Here is a 22,121-nt window from a genome sequence, read left to right as displayed (position 1 = left end):
ACCACCTCCTCCACTAGGACCTTGCCTAGTACGGCGGTGCGGAATTTATGGTTCTGCCAACGACTGGGTAATTGTAGGTGGAGAACAGGCTCGGGAGTGGGGAATTATGGGGAAATATCAGATGTGTGCTCTTCACCTTTGCCTTCTTTGCACTGATCGATTTAGGAAAAACATGAGATACGTAAATCTCGATGATCGCCCTTACTAACGAAACTCTAATAACTGCTGCGCTATTTATCTCGATGAGATAAGGATATTTTAAATTAATGATCCAATAGTTGCACTGTAGAACATTATAATCATTAGGATTACACTTCCAGAACAACTTTATACTTAAGAACATTTTTTTATGGAGAGATTTTTCTTGACGTGCCTTCTCCACGCACCGGTAAGGTGGCGTCCGTAGCGTATCTGAAGAACTACGGTTCTATATTAACACGGGGTGAATAAAAATATCGTAACACCAAGAAGACAATACATTAGCATGCCTAAAACAGGGTAGCAAAAGAAAACCGTTGACATTAAAAACTACTGCCCGTCATCTCGGAATGAATAAATACGGATCCTGTTTGATGTTTAAGGTAGTCTTATACCATTCTTCCTGCAAAATAGCGATCACCCACCGTTCTCTCCAAATTAGACCACAAAGGCTCAATAATATCGAGATCTGGAGACTGCGATGGCCAGAAGAGATTGGACAATTCATCCTCGTGTTCATGAAACCGGTTCTCTACGATGCGAGCTGTGTGAACAAGGAAGAACAAACAATGTGCCACTGGACGACCTGACCCACAGAAGTGTTTACATAATCCTTGGCAGTAATGCAGTTTTGCAGGGGGCCCATGTAATACCGTGATAAGGCTGGCCAAATCACCACTGAATCCCCGCCATGTTTCACTCTTCGCAGAAAGCAGTAAACTCCGCCAGAGGTTGGAAACACTATAAAACAAGGCTCATCTGACCAAATGCCTTTCTACTACTGCTCCATAGTCCACATTTTATGACTTCAACATCACGTTTCACTTTTACGGCCATTTGGATCGCTGATTAGTATAGTCGCGCTCTACCAAAAGTACTGTTCGGTAGTTTTGGTACAGTACGTAAACGCCGTGGTAAATGGTAGGATTTCCGGTAGTATTGGTAGCAGTGGTTGGAAAATAAACATAAATAAATTTGTGTTAGAGAAACTGGAAGCCGTCGACTTCTCTTTGTTTTTTATTTGTTTGTTTGTTTTGCACACAATTAGAACCCCATATTGTTCAGTGTTAGACCACTGTGTATTTTATATCCTTACAAAATATAAACTGCATTTTATAAGTAACAAAAATTAGTTGCTAGCGTTACTTCTGGTATTTTATGTAACCAAAGCAATTATTTTTGATGCACGTATAGTTAATATGCACAAAGAAAAAATTCTGTATAATTTTTGTTGTTGTTTTTTTTTTTTTTTTTTTTTGTACTCAATACAATATTCTTCATCATGACCAAAGGGAATAGTTTCCTGTTATTATTGGAAAGTGCGGAAGTTGTTTATGAACAACAGAACATGTTTTATATAATCTCAGTCAAGTACTGAATTGATGTTTGATATGTTTTTGTTTTGTGTCTTTTTTATTTTACCTTTTTTTTAGTGAATTGCATGTTCTATCGCTATATGATAAATCTGTATTTTTTTTATTACTACAACGCCACTCTCTTTCAAGTTACAAATCAACAGCTTTAGAATAAAACCAGAACTAGACAATTTCAATTTTGTTATAAATACTGTTTATTTTTAAGTAACAAATAGGAGGATAACTATGTAGAACAGAAATGTTTCGTAGGTTACACGCCCAGCCCTTTATATACATGCTATTTCAGTTTCTAGACGGTTGGCAGCTTGCGGTTTCTGGGGAAACCTTGTAAAAGACTGATGGCATACGCAAACAAAGCAATCGAAAAGGGGCAACGCCTATTAGGTATGCAACACCCCTAACGCACAGATATGGCAGTTACGATCTTAACTCACCAGAGCTACTAGAAAAGCTCCCTAATCTACACTTACTTATGACCGTCTACAGTAGCCTACGGTGGTTCCACAGCTCTACTGAAGCATGCATGGTTTTGGAATTCTAGCTCGCTCCAGCTGCTTACGGAGCTCCTTTCGTGTTTTTCTGGTGCTGACACTGCTCGAGAGTGCGACATGGAGATCTGTAGCAATTTTTGCAGCTGTTTTCCTCTTATTTTTCGTCACGATTATCTTCAGTGACCGTCTGTCACGATCACTCAACACACGCCTTCGTCCATACTGTGACTCAGCGGATGATGTTTTCTGTCATCCCTGGATGCAGTATAAAGCGTCGATCGGTGCGTCTTGAAACTCCAGTCGGGTACCTTGTATACTAAGCACCAACCATATGACCACCAAGATCGAATTCACTTAGATCCAACGTAATGCACTGAAAACTACACTTGAAATGTACTGAGGTAGTTGCACAGGTGTCGTTCGTAGTCAAGTACAACGGCACAACCTGCAGGCATGGCTATCACCTGCATTTGTGTTGAAGCATGCATAACTCGCGGCGTTTCCATATTTTTGTCCAGCCCCTGTATAACTAGATGTAAATACACGCCGCATGCAACCATAGTGTGTGGTGGAGGATACTTCCGGTAGCACTACCATTTCCCCACTAAGATGTTCCATTCGCGAATGGTGGGTAGCTAGAGCTACTGTCGATTAACTTCCGTGTGAGCTCTAATTTGTATGATTCTCTCGTCGTGATCGTTTCGCAGGACGTATGTAGGAGAATGTATTATTTTGTTTCTAAAGTACACTTGTAACACCAGAGCTCTAAAGCTCTATTAATTTACTTTGCCTTTTTGTGTTTTATTTAATATTCTGTAGCTACACTGTTGTAAATATTGCTTGATTACATCAATAACACAAGAGTCTTCGCTTTTTCCTTTGTAAAAACTTTGATGTCATGGTTTGGTTCTATCCGATGTAGTGTATCTACCATTTAAATTCTTTGTCTCATTTGGAGGTAGACAAAACTTACTGTATATATTTGGAATTTGGGTGAATAACTTTTTGTACAAATGTCTATATGTGCGAAGTTCTGTTTTATTTAATATGTTTGGTTGCTGTTATGTAATTTCTGATCCTCACTTGAGGTTCTTAGTTATTTTGTATGTAAAAAGTGGTGTGGTTCCCCTCGGGAACGGAACTGTGTAGCGCGCGCAAAAAGTGGTTGGCATGGATAGAAAGGTAGAACAAAGAGTCAGTCGGGGATGAGCTACTGAACCACCAATGGCTCACGAAAAGGTTGTGAATTATGCTGGTGCCGAGAGGTTTTTTTTTTGTGCCGTTTTCAAATGTGCCAAAGCCTCGGATGGTTGCAGTAACTAGCTGGAATTATGTTGGAATTGATATTTATCATCGCCACCAAGAAATGACAGACTCCAGCAATTCTACCTGCAAATCCACCTACCAACATGCATTCGCCACCACATTGCACAATCACTGTAATGGAACAGAAGAACTATAGTAATGTGCAGTGAATGTCAGCTCATTGGATGTTATAGTGTGCTCAAATATAAGGTAAATTACACCTGTACTCTTGAACCTACTGTTATTTTTTATCCTCAGTCACTTATCCAATCAGGGTGCTTCCCATGTTAAAGTGCTTACCGAGAGTCCTTATTGAAAGAATATTAAAGCCCAGTGTTTTACTAATTAATGCCTCTTGAACATAGTAAAAAGAAAGATAAAGTTAATGTGGCAAAAGAGTGTGCTAAAGTAAATAATGTTTGCTGAAAGTAATTTTACAATTAAAAGTGCTTATTAAAAGTTTGTGGGTTTGCTAAAAAACTAAAGTGAAAAACAGAATTTAAAGTAATAAAGTACAGTAGTTCAAATAGGTATTAAAAATAATTTGCGGTTACTTTCAAAAATTAAAAGTTCTTAAAACTGAGGCTTATAAAGTTTTGTTTAGTTAATGATCATAGTGCGGCCTGCTGTAAATTGTAAAAGGTGAGTCAGTATTATGTGTCTCACTGCAGTAAAAGTTAAGGACTGTAATTGTGGGAAGTTATATACTCATGCTTGCTAAATGCTTGTTTCCCTTGTGTATTGAAAGTGCATATGGATAGTGTAACAGGATCCACAGTCTGTCCATTGTGCTCATGACAGACAACAATTAACAGAAAGACCACTTTCTATTATTCAGAGGACAGTGAAAAATAGTTTGCTAGTGATTTTTTCTCAATGTCAGTTAGAAAAGTAATTGGTAAAAGAAAGACAAAACCTATGCCCATGTATAATTTTGCAGTGAACTTTATTTACATCTTATGTCAGATTGGAAAGTGTTTGAAAAGTGATACTAAATCTATGTCCTACTTATGATTCTAAAGTGCACTATAACAGTAATATTATTGAAACCACTCAGTTTGACCAAGTACTGAAGACAAAAAGTGGATATCATTATCTGTTGTACTTGTGCAATTAGCCTTGTTCTTCTATAACTGTTAGCACTTTCATTAACGGTAACATCGGCTAGTGACAGAGTTCATTGCACTTTTTGTGATAAAGTATAGGCTGTGTCTGTCCATTGAAGTTACTCATATCTATTTTCTTGAAAAAGGGTGTTAATCATTCTCATGTCTAATTAGGCTGGGGACCGTTTTCTTTATTCTTTGAACAGTGTGGATAGGTAAAATATTGTTTGTTACTGTTTAAATATTTACGTAATTCTGACTTTCGCTTCCTATAAGCCACCTCCGTTAGGTACATAACGGTCAAAATAACAAAATTCCTTTTAGAGGGTAACACTGCACTGTTGCTTTATACAGTAACTGCTTTAATAAGATAGTTTCATTATACGATCGGTTTCCAACAGTAGCAGACGGTAGTGTTATACCCCCTCGGAGTTTAAACAGTAGTATCTCTAGGATAAGCAACGCCTCTCTTGCAACGAATGGAGTTTGTTGTGCGTTTCAGTAATGCTCTCGCGTTTACTAAACGATCCCTTGACGAAACGTGCCACTCTTCGTTGTGTCGTCTTTGTGTTTGTCACTAATTCCTCTCGGTAAGGGTCCTGGACTGATGAATATGCCACTGCTTTTGTGAATTAACTGGATTTTCTTAAAATTCTCCCAGTGGAACTCAGCCTGCCTTCTGCTTTTTCCGCAATTAATTTAATGTGGTCGTTCCGCTTTAGATTGCTCCAGGAGGTAACTCCGAGAAATTTTACGGTTGTTACTGTTGGCAGTGATTTTTCACCAATAGCGTAATCAAACGTTAATGGATCTCTTAGAGTATTTGCGCGCGAAATTTTACATTCATTGATCTACAAAGTCGTAGTTATGCCTTGGCCAAACCTGTAAAGGTCGCTTTTTTCACAGTATAATATTCGGCGTATCTACTGTCTCGAGAAAACCAATAGTACACATTCAAACCGCATTAATTTCTACGTGTACACAGCTGCAGGCATTCCAATGCAGCTGTCGTCGTCAACGTTGCCCTCCTCGTTGCCTGACAATGCCGGCTATCAGCACGCAGTGCTGCTTGCTTAGTAGGCCTTCAGTTGTCTTTGCCATTGTGACAACCCTTTTTATCAGGCGCTATCCTCCACGTCTACTCAGAACGCCAGAAATGCGCCTGTTTTACTGCGCACCTCCACTTCCCCTTTAGCGTGTTTCCAAGGCGCCTGTTTGCGAACCTGTCCGTGCTGTCCCTTATCGACGTAATTATTCTTCCGCTTTCGTAAGTGTTCTGTACGTCTAGAAATTTCGAGCTTATCATGTGGGACGACGTTGGCTGTTCGCTGCAGTACAAATATTTCAAAAAAGTATTTCTGTCTTTAAGCTGTGACTTTAAAATAAATTCACTTTTTTATTTATGCACTGTTACTTATTGCATTCCACTTCTTCATAATGTTAATTCAATCAATAAATTTAATGTGTACTAACACAATATAAGAATAAACTTTCTTACCATCATTCAATTACTGCTCCTTGCACAGTAGTGTACGATGCGTTGTGAAGGGTACGCAGTATTCAAACACTACAAATAGCTCTCCCCAACCCCCATCCCCTCGGTTTTTGTCTTTTCAGCTGTTATACATGAAGATCGAGTGGCTGTAGGGACGTGTCTATGGAAGCCCGAACTGTTTGATTCATTTTATTTTTTGTTGTGGTCATTACATGAAGTGCATGTAGAAGGAAGAAAATTGTTTCTTCACTCGTCTAGGATCGTATAATAGTACATAAGCGACAAAGCTTTACATGAGGAAACGTTAGCTATTCCCACTGTAGTCTGTAGTCATTTATCTGACACACTGACAGACGTTAACCATAACCTTACTTCTTTGTGAGTATGTAACTGAACAAAACTCTGACGAATGATGCAACGTTTCTGTGAATTTTCTTTGTTTCTCGCGTTAATGAAACACAATAAGGCTCTCAGACTTACAAAAAATATTCAAGTATTAGTCGAAGATATATTGCTACCGAAATGCATATATGTACCATTAACACCTAAACATAAATAGTACAGAAAATAATCAGACACTGAGAAGATAATATACGTAATTGAAAGCTAATTTTAATAATTATGGTTTCACTTTTGTTAGTTTTGATTACACAGAATATTTGTTATCACCTGATTCATAGAACACACCAAGTATGGCATCGACTGACGCTCTTTCTGTCTTCTTTGCTTTGCTGTCTGTTTTCGCTGGATACTTTTTATCTTTTTATTTGCGATTATGCGGTAAGTGACCATCGAGCGGAACTCTGCACTTCTTTCGCCGTCCCGTCTGTTAGGATTAAGCTTTACTACACACAAACTTCGCCTCGGCTGACAAAGGTAATTGATAAGAGACAATTAACGACTTAGTGTCTATTTTCCTTTTGCAGCTGCCCATGCATTTACAGGTGTTCATGACTGCGTCATTGGTCTCTGTTTACTTTGAAATTACAACTCTTAATGCCAGTGGATAATGGTCGAAGTACTTCGTGCCTTGGCTTACGGGATGCACCTCATACCTTTAATTTCCTGCATCGACCGTTCATCAAAATAAACGTATTACTGGTGTCTCTATCCGTGATTGTCCGAATAATAAACACAACTTAATTCGTTCCGCTGCAGCTTCATGTACTGACTTGCCTGGCCGTTGGCTGATAGGCTGGTGAGTCGGAGATGTTAGCATTTGTAGTACTGCCCCAGATTACTTTCGTAAGATCGTACTTCCTACCTTGATATACTCTGGTATTTCTGGTGATACAAATATAATCGGTTCCCATCTCACGTGCAACGTATTTCATTACGTTCCTCACAACCAAAACACCTTCAGCCTTTGATTCTCCTTTTAATTAATTAACATCGACTGCCATTGTATCCAGGCAGGTGGTCACACGTTTACAATTTTTAAGAGTATTTTGATATTCAGACTGTACGTATTATTGCCCCCCCCATGAACCATGGACCTTGCCGTTGGTGGGGAGGCTTGCGTGCCTCAGCGATACAGATAGCCGTACCGTAGGTACAACCACAACGGAGGGGTATCTGTTGAGAGGCCAGACAAACGTGTGGTTCCTGAAGAGGGGCAGCAGCCTTTTCAGTAGTTGCAAGGGCAACAGTCTGGATGATTGACTGATCTGGCCTTGTAACAATAACCAAAACGGCCTTGCTGTGCTGGTACTGCGAACGGCTGAAAGCAAGGGGAAACTACGGCCGTAATTTTTCCCGAGGGCATGCAGCTTTACTGTATGATTAAATGATGATGGCATCCTCTTGGGTAAAATATTCCGGAGGTAAAATAGTCCCCCATTCGGATCTCCGGGCGGGGACTACTCAAGAGGATGTCGTTATCAGGAGAAAGAAAACTGGCGTTCTACGGATCGGAGCGTGGAATGTCAGGTCCCTTAATCGGGCAGGTAGGTTAGAAAATTTGAAAAGGGAAATGGATAGGTTAAAGTTAGATATAGTGGGAATTAGTGAAGTTCGGTGGCAGGAGGAACAAGACTTCTGGTCAGGTGATTACAGGGTTATAAACACAAAGTCAAATAGGGGTAATGCAGGAGTAGGTTTAATAATGAATAGGAAAATAGGAACGCGGGTAAGCTACTACAAACAGCTTAGTGAACGCATTATTGTGGCCAAGATAGATACGAAGCCCACACCTACTACAGTAGTACAAGTTTATATGCCAACTAGCTCTGCAGATGACGAAGAAATTGAAGAAATGTATGATGAAATAAAAGAAATTATTCAGATAGTGAAGGGAGACGAAAATTTAATAGTCATGGGTGACTGGAATTCGAGTGTAGGGAAAGGGAGAGAAGGAAACGTAGTAGGTGAATATGGATTGGGGCTAAGAAATGAAAGAGGAAGCCGCCTGGTAGAATTTTGCACAGAGCACAACTTAATCATAGCTAATACTTGGTTTAAGAATCATGATAGAAGGTTGTATACATGGAAGAACCCTGGAGATACTAAAAGGTATCAGATAGATTATATAATGGTAAGACAGAGATTTAGGAACCAGGTTTTAAATTGTAAGACATTTCCAGGGGCAGATGTGGACTCTGACCACAATCTATTGGTTATGACCTGTAGATTAAAACTGAAGAAACTGCAAAAAGGTGGGAATTTAAGGAGATGGGACCTGGATAAACTGAAAGAACCAGAGGTTGTACAGAGTTTCAGGGAGAGCATAAGGGAACAATTGACGGGAATGGGGGAAAGAAATACAGTAGAAGAAGAATGGGTAGCTTTGAGGGATGAAGTAGTGAAGGCAGCAGAGGATCAAGTAGGTAAAAAGACGAGGGCTAGTAGAAATCCTTGGGTAACAGAAGAAATATTGAATTTAATTGATGAAAGGAGAAAATATAAAAATGCAGTAAATGAAGCAGGCAAAAAGGAATACAAACGTCTCAAAAATGAGATCGACAGGAAGTGCAAAATGGCTAAGCAGGGATGGCTAGAGGACAAATGTAAGGATGTAGAGGCTTATCTCACTAGGGGTAAGATAGATACTGCCTACAGGAAAATTAAAGAGACCTTTGGAGATAAGAGAACCACTTGTATGAACATCAAGAGCTCAGATGGAAACCCAGTTCTAAGCAAAGAAGGGAAAGCAGAAAGGTGGAAGGAGTATATAGAGGGTCTATACAAGGGCCATGTACTTGAGGACAATATTATGGAAATGGAAGAGGATGTAGATGAAGATGAAATGGGAGATACGATACTGCGTGAAGAATTTGACAGAGCACTGAAAGACCTGAGTCGAAACAAGGCCCCCGGAGTAGACAACATTCCATTGGAACTACTGACGGCTTTGGGAGAGCCAGCCCTGACGAAACTCTACCATCTGGTAAGCAAGATGTATGAAACAGGCGAAATACCCTCAGACTTCAAGAAGAATATAATAATTCCAATTCCAAAGAAAGCAGGTGTTGACAGATGTGAGAATTACCGGACAATCAGTTTAATAAGCCACAGCTGCAAGATACTAACACGAATTCTTTACAGACGAATGGAAGGACTGGTAGAAGCCGACCTCGGGGAAGATCAGTTTGGATTCCGTAGAAATACTGGAACACGTGAGGCAATACTGACCTTACGACTTATCTTAGAAGAAAGATTGAGGAAAGGCAAACCTACGTTTCTAGCATTTGTAGACTTAGAGAAAGCTTTTGACAATGTTGACTGGAATACTCTGTTTCAAATTCTAAAGGTGGCAGGGGTAAAATACAGGGAGCGAAAGGCTATTTACAATTTGTACAGAAACCAGATGGCGGTTATAAGAGTCGAGGGGCATGAAAGGGAAGCAGTGGTTGGGAAGGGAGTAAGACAGGGTTGTAGCCTCTCCCCGATGTTATTCAATCTGTATATTGAGCAAGCAGTAAAGGAAACAAAAGAAAAATTCGGAGTAGGTATTAAAATCCATGGAGAAGAAATAAAAACTTTGAGGTTCGCCGATGACATTGTAATTCTGTCAGAGACAGCAAAGGACTTGGAAGAGCAGTTGAACGGAATGGACAGTGTCTTGAAAGGAGGGTATAAGATGAACATCAACAAAAGCAAAACGAGGATAATGGAATGTAGTCGAATTAAGTCGGGTGATGTTGAAGGTATTAGATTAGGAAATGAGACACTTAAAGTAGTAAAGGAGTTTTGCTATTTGGGGAGCAAAATAACTGATGATGGACGAAGTAGAGAGGATATAAAATGTAGACTGGCAATGGCAAGGAAAGCGTTTCTGAAGAAGAGAAATTTGTTAACATCGAGTATAGATTTAAGTGTCAGGAAGTCTTTTCTGAAAGTATTTGTATGGAGTGTAGCCATGTATGGAAGTGAAACATGGACGATAAATAGTTTGGACAAGAAGAGAATAGAAGCTTTCGAAATGTGGTGCTACAGAAGAATGCTGAAGATTAGATGGGTAGATCACATAACTAATGAGGAGGTACTGAATAGGATTGGGGAGAAGAGGAGTTTGTGGCACAACTTGACCAGAAGAAGGGATCGGTTGGTAGGACATGTTCTGAGGCATCAAGGGATCACCAATTTAGTATTGGAGGGCAGCGTGGAGGGTAAAAATCGTAGGGGGAGACCAAGAGATGCATACACTAAGCAGATTCAGAAGGATGTAGGTTGCAGTAGGTACTGGGAGATGAAGAAGCTTGCACAGGATAGAGTAGCATGGAGAGCTGCATCAAACCAGTCTCAGGACTGAAGACCACAACAACAACAAACACGTATTATTGATCAAAAATTTTATTAGTTACGCTGTCTGGAGAGCTGTAGTTGTTTCAGTCAGTTGTGTAATATTATGCAGCCTTTTACACATTTCAGCGTCCCAGTTATAACCTCAAGGCCTTGCTGGATTGAGATTTTCAAATTTGCCTCCCACTTGTTTTATAATGATGAACAATTTTCACTTGCTACAATATCTTGGGCTATTATGCCTTGGTCAGATGAATTTCTTGTTGAAACCGAACGTTTACTTCCCATCTGCAGAAGACGGCTTGAGGACCGAGCTGTAGTTTTTTTTTTTTTTTTCGAATGTCATTTGAATATCCTGGCTCGCTACTAACTGCAGCAAAATTCTGTTTCCGCTTGCTCAAGCGCAGAGGCGTGACGTCACATGTTTTGAAAACTGCAGCGCATTTACCATTATCTGTTGCGCTCCTCCGCTATTGCTGCTAGTCCACGGTGAAAGACTGGTGTACATCTTCTAGAGCATCAGAACTGAGATATCGTTCAGTTTCACATCCTCCTCTCTCCGATTAAAACTACTGGAGAGTTTAGTATTGTCTATGGCCACTCTGTATAGTCTTTCATAGTGTCCGCTTGTGGCTTCCGGAATATGACTCTTATCAAATCGAATCCGGTGATCTGCTGGCTCCAAATTACGTTCCACAAAAGGTGGTCTGTCTTTCTCCTCTGTGTTCTTCTCGTCATTTTTCTACCATTCTTTTAGTAGTACCCACGTAAACGTCTGCGCAACTACGACGAATCCGATATAAAGTCGTAATTTTTCCAACGACTTGCGAGCATGCTTATCCTAATGTAATTGTTCTTCTGTCTTTGGCTTTGTAGATTGTAGTGACATTCCGTTTCATCAAAATATTTCCTAGATGACCAGTAATGTCATTAATGAAAGATAGAAGAATATTGGATTTCGCAGACGCCTGTATGAGCAATGGTCTTTTTGTGGCTGCCTTTACGCTTTGTTTGTCTCAGCGAACTAACATCCATACTTGAGAAATGCACTAATGCCATATCCCAATTCCGAGTCAAGCAGATTCGGGTCACAGATGTTCCTTGCCCTATCGTTTTTATATCACATCGCTTTTGTCGTGGATAGCGATCTGAATCTCGATGTAGGTAACAGACTATGTGTGTGTGTCCCCAGCTACCATTTTCTTTCATGGAGGCTGGCATAGGAAGGAAATGTAATCTTCCGTCTACTTTGTCCTCCATAGTGAACTGAGTCTCGGATCAACCTCACTCAGATGTTAATGAGATCTGTAGGGCATTCACAAAAGCACAAGAATTACACTCATTGGCTGATAAAACTAACCACAGTTGGTAACTATTGTAACATAGCATATGGAGTGGCAGGCGTCAAAAGCAATGCGGTCTTCTTTACAAGTGAACAACTCATTCCTGAAATTCTCCCAATAAACTGAAGTCGATCATTCGCCTTCCCTACCACACTTCTCCCATGCTCGTTCCACCTCATATCGTTCCGCAACGCTATTTCCAAGTATTTAAATGATTTGATTGTGTCAAGGAGAACACTAGAAATACACTCCTGGAAATGGAAAAAAGAACACATTGACACCGGTGTGTCAGACCCACCATACTTGCTCCGGACACTGCGAGAGGGCTGTACAAGCAATGATCACACGCACGGCACAGCGGACACACCAGGAACCGCGGTGTTGGCCGTCGAATGGCGCTAGCTGCGCAGCATTTGTGCACCGCCGCCGTCAGTGTCAGCCAGTTTGCCGTGGCATACGGAGCTCCATCGCAGTCTTTAACACTGGTAGCATGCCGCGACAGCGTGGACGTGAACCGTATATGCAGTTGACAGACTTTGAGCGAGGGCGTATAGTGGGCATGCGGGAGGCCGGGTGGACGTACCGCCGAATTGCTCAACACGTGGGGCGTGAGGTCTCCACAGTACATCGATGTTGTCGCCAGTGGTCGGCGGAAGGTGCACGTGCCCGTCGACCTGGGACCGGACCGCAGCGACGCACGGATGCACGCCAAGACCGTAGGATCCTACGCAGTGCCGTAGGGGACCGCACCGCCACTTCCCAGCAAATTAGGGACACTGTTGCTCCTGGGGTACCGGCGAGGACCATTCGCAACCGTCTCCATGAAGCTGGGCTACGGTCCCGCACACCGTTAGGCCGTCTTCCGCTCACGCCCCAACATCGTGCAGCCCGCCTCCAGTGGTGTCGCGACAGGCGTGAATGGAGGGACGAATGGAGACGTGTCGTCTTCAGCGATGAGAGTCGCTTCTGCCTTGGTGCCAATGATGGTCGTATGCGTGTTTGGCGCCGTGCAGGTGAGCGCCACAATCAGGACTGCATACGACCGAGGCACACAGGGCCAACACCCGGCATCATGGTGTGGGGAGCGATATCCTACACTGGCCGTACACCACTGGTGATCGTCGAGGGGACACTGAATAGTGCACGGTACATCCAAACCGTCATCGAATCCATCGTTCTACCATTCCTAGACCGGCAAGGGAACTTGCTGTTCGAACAGGACAGTGCACGTCCGCATGTATCCCGTGCCACCCAACGTGCTCTAGAAGGTGTAAGTCAACTACCCTGGCCAGCAAGATCTCCGGATCTGTCCCCCATTGAGCATGTTTGGGACTGGATGAAGCGTCGTCTCACGCGGTCTGCACGTCCAGCACGAACGCTGGTCCAACTGAGGCGCCAGGTGGAAATGGCATGGCAAGCCGTTCCACAGGACTACATCCAGCATCTCTACGATCGTCTCCATGGGAGAATAGCAGCCTGCATTGCTGCGAAAGGTGGATATACACTGTACTAGTGCCGACATTGTGCATGCTCTGTTGCCTGTGTCTATGTGCCTGTGGTTCTGTCAGTGTGATCATGTGATGTATCTGACCCCAGGAATGTGTCAATAAAGTTTCCCCTTCCCGGGACAATGAATTCACGGTGTTCTTATTTCAATTTCCAGGAGTGTACTATATCCGAACATTACTGGTTTGATCTTCCTACTGATCCACACTAACTTACATTTTTCCACATTTAGGGCTAGCTGCCATTCATCACACCAACTGGAAATTTTGTCTAAGTCGTCTTGTATCTTCCTACATTCACTCAATTACCATGCCTTACCGTCCACCACGGCATCATCAGCAAACAGCCGCAGACTGCTGCCCACCCTGTCAGCTAAACATTTATGTATATGGAGAACAACAGCGGTCGTATCACATTTCCCTGAGGCCATCCTGACGATACCCATGTGTCTGGTGAACACTCGCCGTTGAGGATAACATTCTGGGTTCTTCAAGTCACTCACATATCTGTGAAGTTATACCATATGCTCGTACCTTCGTTAACAGACTGCAATGGGGCACCGTGTCAAATACCATACGGAAATCCAGAAATATGGACTCTGCTTGTTGCCCTTCATCTATAGTTCTCAGTATATCACGTGCGAAAAGGGCAAGGTGAGTTTTGTTCGAGCGATGTTTTCTAAAACCATGCTTATTCGTGCACATGACCATCTGAGTCTGAAGAAAGTTTATTATAATCTAAGAGAGAATATGTTCAACGATTCTGCAGGAAATAGAAGTTAGGGATATTGTTCTGCAATTTTGCGCGCCAGTTGTTGTACCTTTTGTATACGTATACTGGAGTTACCTGTGCTTTTTCCAGTCCACATTTGCGTAACAATCGTGAGATTGCAACCAGCAGGTGCAGCAGTACAGCGGAACGATCTTTATAGGCCATGAACCAGCCGCTGTCGACTTCCGACATGTGCTGGGAGACGTTTCTTCTGCTTGCACGAAGAATGACAATCTCCTCGCAAACAACATTCAAATGCGATTTCTAAACTAAAAATCCCTTGCATAACCTTTCTTTATATGTGGAATGCAGAACGCATATTACTCCCCCCCCCCCCCCCCCACACACACACATACATCTCGCGTATTGACTGCGAGAAGAAAATTCGAGAAATTAGAGCCAATACAGAGGTTTACCGACAATCATTCTTCCCACGCACTATTCGCGAGTGGAGAAGGGTTGGAGGGATCAGCTAGTGGTACCGAAAGTACCCTCCGCCACACACCATTAGACGGTTTGCGGAGTAGATCGTGGTATGCTACCTACCTCGTGTGGTTGAGGTGAAATGTTAATCATTTGCATACTCAAGCTTATAGTACACTTCATAGTAATTTTTCGTTTTTTGGCATGCCTTCCAGATTTGCGTTTTTCATGGGCAGGGTTAATCTAATCACTATCAGTACATTTGCCGGTGGTACCTTTACTTGTAGACACGTTGCACAGTTCGCATTGTAACAGCAACAAATCGGACGTATCTATTCTGCACAGTGTGGTCATGGACATTCTATAAGGTATCCTTGCACACCGGTCCTGCTGCGCTGATTCAGTATAACCGACTGGCACATTCACCCCTCTTCGCTGTCGTCGGAGGAAGGGGGAAAGGGGAAGGGGGAAAGGGATGGGGGCTCTCATAACCGCCATTTGACTGAAATATTGCAGACGTTTCATTGTTATGGTGAAACATACAGAGACACATCCGTTTTCACATTTATACAGGGTGTCCCAAAATACTGCATACACTCTTTCAAACTATCTCCCACTTTAATTAAAGGACATAGAAATATTTTTTGAGTGTAGTAACTCAGGAGGAACTGCAAAAGTTAGAAATGCTTCCACCTGTTACAAGTTTGGAAATAAACATGGCGTTATCCTTTAAGGAACGGAAATGAGTTCTGATGTGTTAAGGGAAGACGGAGAATGGAATTGAGGTTCGATGACGTTGCAAAGTTGAACATGGTTGACAATTACAAGACTTCGAGACAAGTTTGACGTCCATAGAACTATGGATGATATGAAGATGGGACATAGCCTCAGACCGGCCGTGGTGGCCGAGCGATTCAAGGCGCTACAGTCTGGAACCGCGCGACCGCTACGGTCGCAGGTTAGAATCCTACCTCGGGCATGGATGTGTGTGATGTCCTTCGGTTAGTTAGGTTTAAGTAGTTCCCAAGTTCTAAGGGAATGATGGGCTTATAAGTTAAGTCCCATAGTGCTCAGAGCCATTTGAACCATTTGGACATAGCCAAAGAAGGAGACGTTCAACACACAGCCAAAGTGTTGAGGCAGTGATTCAGGTGTACACACTGTTTCCAAAAATATGCCAGAGCAGCTCTTTTCAGACAATATCAGCAAAATCAGTATTCACGGAATTTTGCGGAGTCCAAGGTAAAGCTTTACATTCCGACACTTCTCTACGCTCTGAACGATGATGATTCCGAGAGGCTACTTGCGTCCGCAGCTCGTGGTCGTGCGTTAGCGTTCTCGCTTCTCACGCCCGGGTTCCCGGGTTCGATTCCCGGCGGGGTCAGGGATTTTCTCTGCCTCGTGCTGACTGGGTGTTGTGTGATGTCCTTAGGTTAGTTAGGTTTAAGTAGTTCTAAGTTCTAGGGGACTGATGACCGTAGATGTTAAGTCCCATAGTGCTCAGAGCTATTTGAATCATTTTTTAGAGGCTAATTGAATTTTGTGAGTGAATCCTCAACATATGTGAAGAAGAGTAACATTTCCGAGATCTAATTCTTTGTTCAGATGAAGCAAACTCTAAACGGCACAAGTGTGCACCACAAAGGCGTGTATTGGGCTTGCGAAAATGTATACGGAACCGAAGAAAGCCGTGCTGGTGTGGTAGGAGTATGGTAATCGGGCTGTACTTCTCTGAAGGAACTGTGGCAGATGCTTCTTAGCTAGAATGTTCCACATGATAACGCCAGGTCTTAACGATATTTTTGACAATGAAGATTATTACTTTCAACAGGATGGAGTGCCACTTCACTTTCATCTTCATATAAGGGTTTTTCTCAATCGTCCATTTCTAACACGCCCTTAAACTGTTCGCGCTTTGTCTGTGCGCCCTGTCCACGCCACATACCTTATACTCCCGCTGCTGCACACTACTTCTGGCTTACCTGAAATTAGGTATACAGGGTGAGTCACCTAAAGTTACCGCTGGATATATTTCTTAAACCACATCAAATACTGACGAACCGATTCCACAGACCGAACGTGAGGAGAGGGGTCAGTGTAATTGTTTAATACAAACCATACGCCGGCCGCCGTGGTCTCGCGGTTCTAGGCGCGCAGTCCGGAACCGTGTGACTGCTACGGTCGCAGGTTCGAATCCTGCCTCGGGCATGGATGTGTGTGATGTCCTTAGGTTAGTTAGGTTTAAGTAGTTCTAAGTTCTAGGGGACTAATGACCACAGCAGTTGAGTCCCATAGTGCTCAGAGCCATTTGAACCAAACCATACAAAAATACACGGAAGTATGTTTTTTAATACAAACCTACGTTTTTTTAAATTGAACCGCGTTAGTTTTGTTAGCACATCTGAACATATAAACAAATACGTAATCAGTGCCGTTTGTTGCATTGTAAAATGTAAATTACATCCGGAGATATTGTAACCTAAAGTTGACGTTTGAAACCTCCGACGTTCAGTTGCGTGTTGTAACAAACACTTCATTGCAGGGGCCCAAACAGCTGCAACATATATCGCGTTTCTACAGAATGATCTGCCAACGTTGCTCGAAAATGTCCCACTGGTAACGCGTCGACGTATGTGGTATCAGCATGATGGTGCACCTGCACATTCCGCAATTAACACTAGGCTGACCCTTGACAGGATGTTCGACGGGCGTTTCATACAACGTGGAGGACGCATAAATTGGCCAGCCCGTTCTCCTGATCTTACACCTCTGGACTTCTTTCTGTGGGGTACGTTAAAGGAGAATGTGTACCGTGATGTGCCTACAACTCCAGAGGATATGAAACAACGTATTGTGGCAGCCAGCGGCGACATTACACCAGATGTACTGCGGCGTGTACGACATTCATTTCGCCAGAGATTGCAATTGTGTGCAGCAAATGATGGCCACCACATTGAACATGTATCGGCCTGACATGTCGGGACACACTCTATTCCACTACGTAATTGAAAACGGAAACCACGTGTGTACGTGTACCTCACCTCTCATGGTAATGTACATGTGCGTCAGTGAAAAAGACCACTAAAAAGGTGTTAGCATGTGGATGTAATGTGCTGTTCCCGTCTCTTCTGTACCTAAGGTCCATCACCATTCCCTTTGGATCCCTACGTAATTTGGTGCTCTCCGATACACACGATCGAACAGCGGAGGACTGGTACCCAAGCGTCAACTTAAGGTTACAATATCTCCGGATGTAATTAACATTTTACAATGCAACAAAACGGCACTGATTACGTATTTGTTTATATGTTCAGATGTGCTAACAAAACTAACGTGGTTCCATTTAAAAAAACGTAGGTTGGTATTAAAAAACATACTTCCGTGCGTTTTTGTATGGTTTGTATTAACCAATTACACTAGCCCCTCTCCTCACGTTCGGTCTGTGGAATCGGTTCGTCAGTATTTGATGTGGTTTACGAAATATATCCAGCGGTAACGTTAGGCGACTCACCCTGTATAAATATGCACGTGCGTCTAGGGGAGCTACTCAACACTAAACACAACACTGTTCTACGTCTGGTACGAAAAATTGTATTCTGAGACGATAAGAAAATCAGAGGTTACACTCTAAGTCGTAAGTGTTGATGCCAATTAATATTCTTGATGATTATCTGTCCACAAATATCACTTGGACGAGCATACGCCTAACCGACACGACGTGGGTAATTGTTGATGATGCGGAAGCCGAATGGTCGAACGAAGGTTGTCACGCTCGAAACGTACACACAGATATCTGGTACCAGTCCTTCTTGACACTTGTAATAATATGACACTGTTCATAAAAGTTGAATTAAAGGTCACAGTTCTCACTTGTACGAGCGTACGCATAACCGTCGCGATGCGGTTGATTGCTGATGATGCGGAAACAAGATGACTGAACGCATGTTCTCACGCTCGCTACGGGACACTGACACTTGATTGCTCTCCTTTGTGGTAAAATAATTTACTGATTCAAGTTCGTTCATTCTAGGAGTCCGAACACGGCGTGGATGATTGATGTTGTACCGTACGACACGCAAACGGGCGGATTCTCAAATACGTTTCTCTTAATCGAATTCCATACCTCATTAATTCACTGTAACAGCACTTGTAGCAACACTTGAACTTCCATAATAATGTCTTTCCCATGTAGAGCTAGCCACAACACAACATAGCAACTCCGTGTCCCGCGCTCGACTCTCCAAAAGCACCCTCTCGCAAAGATACTCCGCAACCAAGCCAGCGATATGACAGTACGCTTACACATTCCCTTCGTGATCGATTGGGCGAAGTCCGCTCACTGCATTTAACCCCTGCACACTTCTGACTTCGGAGTACAGTCGAGAATACAATCTACGCCACAAAACCACAAACATGGATTATCTTCCATGGCAAACTGGGCAAGTCTGCATTGCTATTCTATTACAAGCAATACACTTGGTACGTCGTTCTGTTTTTAGTCATTGTCGACGATGGACTACGGTGGAATGTGGTCTTTTTGAGCGTATACTACGTTACGTTACATCTTAATGCATGTGACACCCAAAACTTTTCATTTCTATAAGCTTTAGTTAACCATAGAACGCTGAAGGGAAGAAGATGTTACATTCTTACTAAACCATCGTAAAGTTTACTACTCCATATTTTATTCAAAGGAAGTCATAATTTATAAGTTAAGCAGTGGTTAATTACCATTATTAGATTTCCAATGGTAATTTACATACCAAATTAAGTACAAACTGTCCTGTTTTATGCCCTACTACAATCGTAAACTTTACACTCCAAAGTGAAAGAAATATTCATTTTCAAAGAGTGTATACACGATTTTAGGGCAATTGTAGCGGTTGTTGGCTGTTGTAAACGATGGTGTGGATACTACTGAAGGTGAAGTTGCAGAGATATGGTAAAATAGGTACTTGTGGAACGATTTCTTTGTTTCCCTGCAAGTGATGAGGTTTGTCATTCACCTACCTGTCGGCTGCTGTCCTGACTGTGGCTGTCATCGAGCTAACTCTCTTATAGCAGCGATTCAGTTGATGGGTAATTAACATAATCGGTAGGACAATAGAAGGAGGCCACGAAAAAAGAAAAATGCGCCTGTTCTGGTACAATCTACTTTATTGTTCCTCCAATAAACATAAATTGGTGCGATAGCCTGATAGTATAACTGTACATTTATGAAACCAGATCCTATTGCTTCCCGGTGCAGGACAAGAATATAAAATGCAAACTTTCAGTCGAGTCAAAAGTATTAAATTAAAACGATCCAGACCTTGACTAAGATGGAGTGTGAGGAGAGTAAGCATGGAGAAAATTGTTCATTAGTATGAACAGTAAAATAAGCTCGGACGGGGCAATTCAACCACTTGAAACTACTACCCCGAAATCATCTTAAATAGCGCCCAGTCTACTGTGTACTGAATGATTAGCAGCACAAATAAGAACGCTACTGAATGTGAACTCTGAGATGAATGTAACTATCTGTAAGCTCAAGAGCGGAGCGGCCCGTGGCGGTAGATGTGCACAAAACATGCTCACTGACACTAAGATGGCGGCTGGTCCCGAACACACAACCTTCGCAACTGACCATCTCCGTTCAAGGCGGTCAGTTAGTCGCAACTGGGCGATCATGGCGTCCTTCGCCACTTCTGTGGACGAGGAACCCTCGACGCAGCTAGGTTCCGCCGACAAGCAGAGCGTCATATAGCCAACCTAACCAACGCTGTAGTTACGTTAGGTCCCTTACGCAGATGTCAGAGCCCGCGGCGCTGGTGTTGGGAACGCTGAAATGGCGGCAAATTCCGCGGAAACGGTGGACCCCTCTCGTGCTTCCGAGGGAAGTAGCTGTGGCCTAAAATTGAAGCTGTCGGCTGGCTATCCCCTGCCAATACTCGCCATCTTGCGACACTGTAGAATTAATCAGATTACAACCCCTAAAATTTGTCCACCCTCACGAGCCCATAGTCCGCTGGTTAGGCAAGCCGACGGTGATCCCATATCATCGGGTGAAAATTAGTCTAATAGCGAATAAATGAAGAATAATTATGACGACAATTTAATCAACTCGAGATGCATATCAAACGAAAGGTAATTTTCTGAATCCCCCGAATCTGATGTTAAAAGTACTGATTTAATTTACTTAGTGTACTGAGCTGGGCAATGCATCAGTAGAGACTGCTGGCAGCCTTTTTGTCCAGCCCATGAAAACTCTGAACGCCCCAGACGAGTTGTGAGTGTGTGTGTGTGTGTGTGGGGGGGGGGGGGGGGGGGAAGCAGCACAAGTGCTGTTGTTTACCGCGAGGCTTCGTAATGTTTGTTGTAGCGTCGCTGAGTGTTTGGCAGTCTGCTGCGGATGACCAGTGCGACTCGGTGGAGTGCCTGCCCGTCCCTGGAGCGCTGTGTGCGCTGAACGAGGAGACCGGCAACATGGCGCTCTTCGCCGACGAGTGCGTTCTGCGGTGTATCAACTGCAGGATGACTACAGGTGAGAGCAACTACCTCACGCTGTCCAGCAGCATGTGAATGAATTACCCGGTGGCCTGTAGAGTCAGATTTTTAACACAGCCCACTAGTTTCCCTACGGTTTGATACTTATTTGCACGTGTTTCTTAATTTTCAGTGTGGCTAAAATTGAGGAACGTTATCCTCTTTTTAGTGATAATTATGGTACATGCTGATGCTTAAAGGTTGTGCCCTACCTCCTATGATTGAGATAAATTCTTGCTAGGTGTTCTTGCCACCTGCTGCTACGGTCGTAGGTTCGAATCCTGCCTCGGGCATGGATGTGTGTGATGTCCTTAGGTTAGTTAGGTTTAAGTAGTTCTATGTTCTAGGGGAATGATGACCTCAGATGTTAAGTCCCTTAGTGCTTAGAGGCATTTGAACCATTTTTGTTCTTGCCACGTCCGCAGCTCGTGGTCGTGCGGAAGCGTTCTCGCTTCCCACGCCCGGGTTCCCGGGTTCGATTTCCGGCGGGGTCAGGGATTATCTCTGCCTCGTGATGACTGGGTGTTGTGTGATGTCCTTAGGTTAGTTAGGATTAAGTAGTTCTAAGTTCTAGGGGACTGATGACCATAGATGTTAAGTCCCATAGTGCTCAGAGCCATTTTTTGTTTGTTCTTGCCACGCTGCTGTAATATTACATGATTTTTTGAGGTGTTATAAGTAACCGTGGCTCGTATTATTGTAGAAGGTGTATCAAAACGACTCATCCTTTAAAAAAATCATAGCTATTATGTTGTTTGAGATATGTGTGTGAACAACGTACTGTTTGAAAGGCCAGACTCTCGAGTTTCACATGGTTGCCACAAGGTAGCAGCAGTGAGCGC

At 42.9% G+C, this 22,121-nt stretch overlaps 1 protein-coding gene across 1 annotated transcript in view; it reads left to right on the top strand.

The window, feature by feature from the left end:
• LOC126247904 (protein diaphanous homolog 1-like) overlaps positions 1–22,121 on the top strand; it is a 61,648-nt gene that overhangs the window by 11,421 nt on the left and 28,106 nt on the right. The window contains exon 2 of the mRNA XM_049948518.1: positions 21,116–21,277. Coding sequence (XP_049804475.1) covers positions 21,116–21,277 — 162 coding nt within the window. The remainder of the gene's footprint in view (positions 1–21,115; positions 21,278–22,121) is intronic.

The sequence above is a fragment of the Schistocerca nitens genome, chromosome 1, assembly GCF_023898315.1.
Source record: "Schistocerca nitens isolate TAMUIC-IGC-003100 chromosome 1, iqSchNite1.1, whole genome shotgun sequence".
Lineage (NCBI taxonomy): Eukaryota > Metazoa > Arthropoda > Insecta > Orthoptera > Acrididae > Schistocerca > Schistocerca nitens.
This window is presented reverse-complemented; position numbering and strand designations above follow the sequence as displayed.